At 41.1% G+C, this 9,961-nt stretch overlaps 1 protein-coding gene across 6 annotated transcripts in view; it reads left to right on the plus strand.

Annotated features, from left to right (window-relative positions):
- DEUP1 (deuterosome assembly protein 1) overlaps positions 1–9,961 on the plus strand; it is a 95,987-nt gene that overhangs the window by 1,115 nt on the left and 84,911 nt on the right. For all 6 annotated transcript variants that reach the window (XM_006162547.3, XM_006162548.3, XM_006162549.3 and 3 more), the window contains exon 2: positions 1,669–1,741. In XM_006162547.3, the coding sequence (XP_006162609.1) occupies positions 1,713–1,741 (29 nt within the window). In that variant the 5' untranslated portion in view covers positions 1,669–1,712. The remainder of the gene's footprint in view (positions 1–1,668; positions 1,742–9,961) is intronic.

Below are 9,961 nucleotides of genomic sequence, written 5' to 3' on the forward strand. Positions count from 1 at the left end.
TCTCTTTCTCTTTCTGTCACCTGGAATGCTTTCTATAATTTTTTTATTTACTATTCTTTGAATACTTTTAACTGATTTTTATTTAGTGCTTTGGAAGAAGTAAAGTCCTTTTCAATAAGTTGCCCGTTTATCCTCATAGATTATTTTTTAGCTAAAACTTTGTTGCAGGGAAAAATTTCTTTGTCAACAGGTGAGCCAGTGTCCACAGAACCATTGTGAGACTGTAATTCTACTTTAGGCAATTCTTGGCCATTGTCCTAAATCTCATGGTATATTTAAATATAAATTTAAATTTAAGTATTGAAGTATTCAATAGAGGCAAACCTTTTGGAGAGCCACCAGAAAGGAAAGTTTGAGCACGACTACCTGGAACTCCCTTAAATAGAAATTCAATTTTACTTTTCCTCTATTGGGCATTTTTCAAAGTACAATGGGACTTCCATAAGTTCTCAGAAAAATGAAATTAAAATATGAGTTTATTGGGAACCAGCAGTTAGCGTAATGGCTATGTCGCTGGACTCCCATGTAGTCGACTGCGGTTCGCGTCTCGGACCCGGTGGTTTAGTACTCATGCCGGGCGCGTGTGCGTGCGTGCCCAAAATCCCGAGAGGAGAATGGAGGAGAAGGGATTGCGGCGTGACCATCCCCCCTGGGGGGTGATTTCTCGCTTTCTGTCTCTATGTCTCTCTCTGTCTGTCTGGCGAGCGCACGCGCCCTATAGCGAAAACCTCTCCAAAAAAAAAACAAACAAAAGAATATCAGTTTATTTTAGTGTAAAATTTTTTGAAATCCAGCTGGCCCTGTGCAGGATCCCACATAGTGCTCATGGTTTGAATCCCACCCCTGGTGGCTTGAAAAACACGCAGGGCTCACGCCCATGCACCAGCATGATCAAAATCCAAACAGGATGGAAAGATGGAGAAGGCATTGCTGTGTAACCATGCCCCGTGGGGGTGGGGATACATTCTCTCTCTCTCTCTCTCTCTCTCTCTGACTCACTCTGCTGAGCATATGCATCCTCTGGTAATTAAAAAAAGTTTAAATCCATCCACATTTTTTTAAATGCATTTTTCCATGAACCATTTGAAAATCCCTTATGCTTGGTACCAAGCTGCTGTTGGATAAATAGTAAATGAATGCTTGAGCCAGCCAGGTGGCATGGTGGTTAAGGCAGCTGATCTCACATGGCCAACCACACAGTTCAAGTCCCAGACCTAGCAGCCTGAAAAACAATCAGTGCATGTGTGTGTGTGTGTGTGTGTGTGTGTGTGTGTGTCCAAAATCCCAAGAGGAAAATGGAGGAGGAGGGACTGCGGTGTGGACACACCCCCTGGAGGATGATGTCTCACTTTCTCTCCCTCTCTGTCATGGGCAAATGCACATGCCTTATAGCAAACTAAAAAAGAAAGTAAATGGATGCTCATTTCGGCCAATACTATATATTTCAACTGATCACTAAGACAATATCATAAATGCAGGAAGAAAGAAAGAAAAGAAAAGGAAAGAAAGAAAGAAAGAAAAAAGAGCCCAAGTTTCTGCATTTTGCAGAATCAAGAGCTACTGCTCAGAAGATCTCATTCTACATGTTGGGCCCATGGCAAAATTTTCATGTTTTATAGGTTAATTAATGTAAGCATTTTTAAAATCTAAATTATTTTTCCCTGACAGATTAAAAATCAAGAAATATAAATCAGATGTAGCAGTTTCTTGACATGGAGAACCAAGCCCATAAAATACTGGGGTAAGTGCTGAGATGTTTCTGTTTAAAAACTGTGCCTCAAACTCCCTGATGAAATGGGAATTTTTAAATGTATTGTTACTAGCAAGATATGTCAATTATTTTTGGTGGGAGGGAGATTTCAAGTAATATTCCAATTTTTGCCTTGTTGATCTGTACTCAGAAATCACCCCTTTCCAACTGGTAGTGACTTTGTCCAGTGTTACTGGGTGAGGGGTGCTCAGGCAAGTCTCATGTGGTCTGTTGGTCCTCAGTGCAACTCCTGGTCAGCTTGTTCCATTCTTGCTGTGTTGAGAATCTCAAGTTCTTCCCTATGCTTGCTCTTGAAGTTAAAGTCAACACTTGGGACCAGCAGATGGCATAGGGGTTACGTCGCTGGACTCCCATATGGTTGGCCACAGTTTGAGTCCTGGACCTGGTGGCTTCAAACTCACACCGGGCATGTGTGTGTGTGTGTGTGTGTGTGTGTGTGTGCACAGATGTGTGTGTGTGTGTGTGTGTGTGTCCAAAGTCCCAAGAGGAAAATGGAGGAGAAGGGATTGTGGCGTGACCATCCCCCCTGCAGAGTAATTTCTTGCTTTCTGTCTCTCTATCTCTCTGTCTCTCCAGTGAGTACATGCACCCTGTAGCAAAATTCTCTCTTAAAAAAAAAATAAACGCTAAATTCAACACTTAAATATAGCTTCAGAACAAATCTAGCTCTATAGAATAGTATCACAAGTTTCATGAAGAGATAAGGAACAGAAGTTGGGTAGCATTTGCCATCACAGAAAACTAATCAAATTCCTGTTTTACAAATGTCTCCTCTTTCACTACCACTAATACAAAGTTTTCTCTTCCTATTTTTGCACAGACCAATCTGCAACTTGCTGATACCAGGGCTTGGTGGGGAGGGGGGCAGTGTACAGAGGGTACTACGGTTCCTTATCTTGACTGTGACTGACTTTGGCATCAGTCACACCATTCTAGGTAGTTCAGTGATTGTGCCTAAACCATTACTTTGACGCCAGGCTAAAGGAGAGCTGAACTTGGGGGGTAGATGGTGATGCAGTATTAAAACACAGGGCTCTATTAGACTGCCCACATGAGAAGGTTCTGGGTTCATACCAGATGCACACATGCTCATGGTCTGAACTGGCTAAGACTGGTGATAGATAGAGGCATCAAGACTCTACTGAGGGGCCAGCATGGTAGTTCAGGTGGTAAATCCCACATGGCTGACTCTGTGGTTGGGGTCCTGGACCTGAAGGCCTGAGAAACATGCTGGGCACATATGTGTGTGTGCCCAAAATCCCGAAAGGAGGGAGAAATAGCGGAGAAGGAGATTATGGCATGACCATGCCCCGTGTTCTGTGTGTGTGTGTGTGTGTGTGTGTGTGTGTGTATGTGTGTTTTTCTCTCCTCTGTGAGCTCTTGGGCCCTCTAGCAAATTAAAAAAAAAAAAGATTCTATTGGGGGTGCTGTGTCTGTGTCTCTCACTCATGGAAGAAAGGAAATCCATACAAGTCTGGATAATCGTAACTATTACTTTTTAATTCCTGCCGCATACTTCCCTATACAAAGGCCTTACTAGGTGTCATTCTCATTTTGCAACTAAGAAAGCTGAATTTACTATATTCTAAGCTCTTATAACAAAGAGACCCTCAAATCTAATGGCTGGTATGGCAACTTGGCCATCTCACCAAAGGATCACCAAATGAGGCTGTTTGCAACAACATAATTATAAACCAGAAGCTCCAGAGAACTACTGGCAGTCTCCCTGGAGAACTGCTTCACTCAGCACAGCAGACATGAACCAGACATTGTCCACCATGATCTCCAAAGCATGGTGAGCCCAGGTTAACTGTAACTCTATCCCACAAACTATTGAGAATATGTAAACATCTATTGCTAGGTCATGAAAACAAAATGTCACTCTTCAGGGACTTGTTCTGTAGCTTACCCAACCATGTCACCTACATACACAATAATGTTTTGTGGAACAGACTTCATTCGACAAGTACTTATCACCAACCTGCTCTGAGCCACTTGTTGGCGTAGGCCCCAGGAAGACATCAATGCAGAAAATAGACACAGACTATTCCTCAGGAGGCGTATACATTAATAAACAGATAAATATGCATCATACGATGATACGAAGAAGAGTAAAGCAGGCTAAGGTGAAAGGACTAGAGGGTGAACACGTGGTCAAAGATGCTTTGGCAAGTCAACATTTGAGCTGAGATTGTATTTGGGCAGAGAAGTCTGCAGGCAGCAGGATGAGGCAGCAGTGGGAGCTTTTACAAAGAACACGTATACTGTGGCTGAACTGCTATTCTGACATCAAGGTCATAACAGGGGTTGATTAAAATTTATCCATAATTTCTCCCAATTATAGGTGTTTGTATTTGTGCTATAATAAACGATCTAAACTCCTATTAACTGAAAGTCTCATATGAGTTTGTCATCTTTGTTTTTACAGTCTTTTTTAGATCATAATGTACAAGTGGTCTATTTTTAGTGGCTTTTTAAGAGAATCATTTCTAGATTTTGCTCCTTTTTATTCTATTTTCTTTTTTAAATTGCCAAAAGGTCCATGTGCTCACCAGAGAGAGACAGAGAATCAGAGAGGGAGAAGGAGAAAGCACCTCACCGTGACGCTTGATCATGCCTCAATCCATTTTTTCTCTTCCATTTTTCCATCCTGTCAGGATCTGGAGCACATATACACATGTGCCTGCTGTGGTTTGGGGGTTTATTCTTGAATTTCTGCTGTTACCAATTTGTCACTTTTTGGTCTCTTTATCTTGTTCTTCTGCTTTTGGAGTTGAAAATTTTGCTTCATGATTTCTGAATTTGATCATTGCTTTAAATAATAAAAGTTGGGACCAGCAGTTAGCATAATGGCTATGTCGCTGGACTCCCACGTAGTCGACCGTGGTTCAAGTCCCGGACCTGGTGGCTTAAACTCACGCCGGGCGCGTGTGCGTGCGTGCCCAAGATCCCGAGAAGAGAATGGAGGAGAAGGGATCGCAGCGTGACCATCCCCCCTGGGGGGGTGATTTCCTGCTTTCTGTCTCTCTGTCTCTCTCTGTCTGTCTGGCGGGCGCACACGCCCTATAGCAAAAACCTCTCAAAAAAATAAATTAAAAAAAAAAATAAAAGTTAATAGCTTTTGTTTGAATACTACTTAGCTTGATATTACCATACCTGTTTTCTTTTTTATTTACCTTAATCTGTAATACCTTTGTTCATCTCCCTGGTTTTTTGTTTGTTTGTTAGCTTTTTAGGTTTTTGCCAAAGGGCACATGTGCTTGCTGGAGAGAGACAGAGACAGACAGAGAGAGAGAAAAAGAAATCACTCCCCAGGCAGATGGCCACACCACAGTTTCCTCTCTTCCATTCTCGTCTTGGAATTTTGACATGCATGCACTTGCACCCTGTGTGATTTTCAAGTTGCTGGGTCTGGGAATAGAACCGTGGTAGGCCACGTGGGAATCCAGTGCCTTAATCACCATGCCATCCCCTTGTTTTTAACCCTTCTACATTATGTCTCTTGTAAAAAGCATATAGTTAGATTAAAATATATACCTCAACTGGAGAATCTTGGCCATTAAAAAGAGGATGTTACAGTAATTAACAATTATTTGGCTATTTTTGCTTTCCCAACATTTGTTTGGGCTGACCTATTTTGCTTTTTCCTCTCCTCTTGTAGGTTTTATGTCCTTTTTTTTTTTTTTAAATAATAGAGTATGTACACATGTGAGAATGAGAGATTAAGAGAGTGTGAGAAAGAGATGGGTGTCCAGAATGCTTTCAGGGTGAACCAGGGACCTGAACCCATAGATGAGTGTATGGCTTCCAGTCTTGCAGGGCACTGGAGCTACTGCTGTCCATTGCACTTGGGCCATCTACATCCAAGTTCAGAATCTGTTAATTCATACTTTTTACAAACATTTTAAATTTGTTCTTGTCCTGAAGTTTAACCAATCTGGCCACCTTCAACTAGAAGAAGATCTGACCTTTAGTAATGCCTTTGCTTCCCCATTCCTTTATTCTATCTTCGAGCATCCAGTGAAATAATCTGGAATTCGATTTCCTGATTGGCATCAATTTTATTTTTCTTTTAGTTTAAGAACCATTTTTTAATAACTGAAAGTTTGATTATATTGCTCATTACTATTATTTGTATACAAAATCTTCCTTGAAGTTGATTTTTTAAAATTGGATTCATTTTAGACTAAAGTGCTTCTTTAGTTAATCTTTTCATAAAAATGAACATGGGTGGTAACTTCTCAGCTTCTCATATGTTCAACATGACTTATTTTTACTCTCCTATGAGAACTCTGTAACATCACTCCCATCATCTTGAAGCATTGAATATTACAAATGGAAAGTCCAATGCTAGTCTCATTCTCTCTTTCAGATTCCTTTCTTTCTTAATGTCTGAAGGCTTATAAGATTTTCCTTTTATCCCTGGAATTCATGAATTTGCCATAATAACTTTCCAGATGAATCATTTTTCAATAATTCTGTACAGCATTTGGCCAGCACTTTTATGCCGAAGATTCAAATGTCTTCAGCCCAGGGCAAATATCTTGCTTCTTTGATAAATAATTCTCCACTGTCTTGTTTTAGTCTCATCTATAAATTTTATGTCTAATTTTTATGTCTTTTCTTTTCTCTCATAATTTCCATCATTTTTTTTTGCTTTATATTCTGAGGAATTTTTGAGTTTTCTCATTTTTGGTTCAGCAATAATATCATAACATTTTGTTATTTAGTGCCTCTTGGTTTGGCAACTATGTTTTTATTTCCAAGAACTTTATAATATGTTTTTCATTGTTCCTTTTGCATAGTTAATTGCTTTTGTTTTATCAATGCAATATGCCCTATGCGTTTGGAATGTTTGAAATTATCTCACTTTTTATATCAACTCCATTTAATTATCAACTCCAACTTGCTTCTTTGACAATTAACTTGCTTCTTGTATCCGCCCCAGTCAGTTATTCTGTGATTGTGACTGGAGTACAAACTCTTCACATCCTTCCACTTGTGCCTCTCCCCAAACCCAGACAATTACTCCACAGCCCAGCCCTTCTCACAGTTTTTGCTCTTCCAAAAGTGAAATGAATTTGCTTTTCTAGAAAAATCTGTGCATAAAATACAGTGCAACTTCAATTCCCAAGGGCTAAGCATGGCCACCAGGAACAGCAATGCAATCTACTATACCTAAGTGTGTTTATTTTTAGATTTTTGCCATAAGGTACATGTACCCACAGAGAGAGACAGAGACAGAGAGATGGAAAGTGAGAAATCATCCCCTAGGGGATGACCACTCTTCAATCCTTTCTCCTCCATTCATCTCTCAAGGTTTTGGACATGCACCCACATGCACCCAGCATGTTTCTGCAGTCGCCAGGACCTGACCTGCACAGCTGCCTTGAGGGATCCAGTGTCATAACCACTATACCACCTGCTGGCCCCTATACTTAAGATGATTAAAGTTTATATTTATTTCTAATTAGGAGTTCCACATATACAATAAGTAATATAAGATCAATGAAACACTTTCCTCAAGTCCCCAAATGTATGAATTCTGGAGTGTGGTTTTTAAAAGTGTCCTTTTCCCTAAACAAGTGGATGGACATATGATGGGCTACTCCTTTAAAATATCTTTTCTGGCCCAGCCTCTGGATTAGTTAGTAGCATACCAGACCACGGAGCTGGAAGCCACATACCAACCATTGTTCACGTCCCCAGTTTGGTCAGCCTGAAAAACTGTCAGGTATGCACACTGTGACGAGGATCCTGGCAGGATGGAGGACTCGGGGAAAGGACTGAGGCATGATGGGCCCTGTGGAGGGTGCTTTTCTCTCTCTCTCGTTCTTTCTTGTGCATACTCACATGCTCTATTATGATTTTTTTACATTTTTTTCTAACTGAACAGTTATCCAGATCTTTCTTTTTTTTTCTTTTTTTTGGAGAGGTTTTTGCTATAGGGTGCATGCACTTGCCAGAAAGACAGAGAGAGAGACAGAGAAAGACACAGAGACAGAAAGCGAGAAATCGCCCCCCAGAGGGGATGGTCACACCGCAATCCCTTCTCCTCCGTTCTCCTCTTGGGATCTTAGGCACACACGCACACATGCCCAGCGTGAGTTTAAGTCACCAGGTCCGGGACTTGAACCACGGTCAACTACATGGGAGTCCAGCGACATGGCCGTTACACTAACTGCTGGTCCCTCAGTTATACATATATATGGTTTTAAAAGTCTTTTGATTTGGGATCAGCAGTTAGCGTAATGGCCATGTCCTTGGACTCCCACATAGTCGATCGTGGTTCGCGTCCTAGACCCGGTGGCTTAAATTCCCCCCCGGAGGGGGTGATTTCTCGCTTTCTGTCTCTCTGTCCCTCTCTGTCTGTCTGTCTGGAGAGTGCGCACGCCCTATAGCAAAAACCTCTCCAAAAAAAAAAAGTCTTTTGATTCATCACTGTTACCAAAACCAGCACTCTTACTCTCTCCCAGGACCTCCTTTCAGCCTTTTCACTCCCAGAGGCAACTCCTTTTAATTATTTTGGCTGATTTTGTTGTTTTTGTTTTTACTTCTGTATCTCAAAGTAATATGTTTATATTGCTACTTTTTAACTTTTCAGTGTTAGGCATTATCTTTTGACTATGAATATGCTCATTCTCCACTGTCTTTTCCCCACCACATGTACACACGTACACACGTGCACGCGAGCACACACACAGTCACACATCACATTCCGTTCCTCCACCTTCCCAACATACCACAATTCTGGTTGGATCAGTGTTCTGTTTACCTTATGACTACGTGTGTACTAGTCGCCTCCGAGCCACACTGTACTGTGATTTCTTTTTCTTTCCTGCACAACGTACTGTTTGTCCTAGTTAATAACTCTGACATCATAATTACACATTTTTGGAGGTTTTCTTATTACATAGTTTTCTTCAGAAAATGTCTGTTTGCATTTGACCTACTCATCTGTCCTGTGAGCTGCTGCTCGGTTCAAGTATCTGTGATCCCTGACTTCCTGCTCCTATTTAAGGGTAGAAAGCTGGTGGGAAGCAGTGGGCCCGCAGGTGGGGCCTGCTGATAGAGGTCCTCACTGTGCAGCGAGGGCTAAACTACCTTACAGGACCTCCTTTCAGTCTTTTGTCTGAGGCTGATCAGATCCCAGAGAATCTTTGTCTAATCCCCTTCCTGGAGGCTAAATGTCAGGTTTCCAGCATTCTAGGAGCTGAGACAGAGGAGGGGCTGGGGGGTCTAGACTTTCCCTGTTGACCTTAATACACATGCACACACACACCCTTCCTGTATATTGGCCCTGTCCTACTATGTACCCAGTCTTCCCCCAGGTTAAAGCCTCTATGTCTTATTTTCTCCAGAGATTGCATCTTGAGATTCATACCAATGAGAAGATCTAGGACCAACCCCTTCTTGGCCATTCCTTCTGTTTTCAGGCTCACGCTCACACCTCTACTTCCAAAGGCACCTGCTTGGGTTCCCTTTTGGCTTTCTCCACAGCTAGCTTACCTACCACCATCATTTTTGTTTTTTGTTTTTTTGTGGGTTATTTTTTTTGTCCTTGTAGGTTAAAAATATCCCTTTATTTTAGTAGGCTTTGGGAAGGGAGCAAAATGTATACATTCATCTATTGTCAACCAACAGTCTCATTTTCCTGTACTGGATCATTACAATCCCTTTTGTTCTGTGACTTATGCCTTAGCCAATGATATCATTCGTAGGATCTTGTCAAATGCTTTCTAGAAATCTGGCTTCTGTTATGTGATCCACCAAACTCGTCTTATCTGCCATGGAAGTCATACTTTCAAAGGACCAAGGCAGATGAATGGCAAAGCATACTATTTCATATCTGAACTCAGAAAGGTCCTTCAAACTGCACTCTGTAACGTGAGCATCATAATTAACCTTACAGTGCTCTTTTTCTCTAAGATATATTAATTCAGAATCACAACTTTACTTACCAATTTCTTGATGAGTTAAATATAGTTTTAATTACAGTTTGAAAAAAAATTCTAATTTTCTGATATATCATTACTTTAATAAATTAATGTATTCTGTTTGCACATTAAAAATCCTCTTTAAATTTGATTGGTTCTCTTACCTCTGGATAGCTCAAACTATACCCCCTATTCTCTCTCCAGCATTTTTTATACACACACACACACACACACACACACACACACACAGGCT

The sequence above is a fragment of the Tupaia chinensis genome, unplaced genomic scaffold, assembly GCF_000334495.1.
Source record: "Tupaia chinensis unplaced genomic scaffold, TupChi_1.0 Scaffold140218_1, whole genome shotgun sequence".
Lineage (NCBI taxonomy): Eukaryota > Metazoa > Chordata > Mammalia > Scandentia > Tupaiidae > Tupaia > Tupaia belangeri.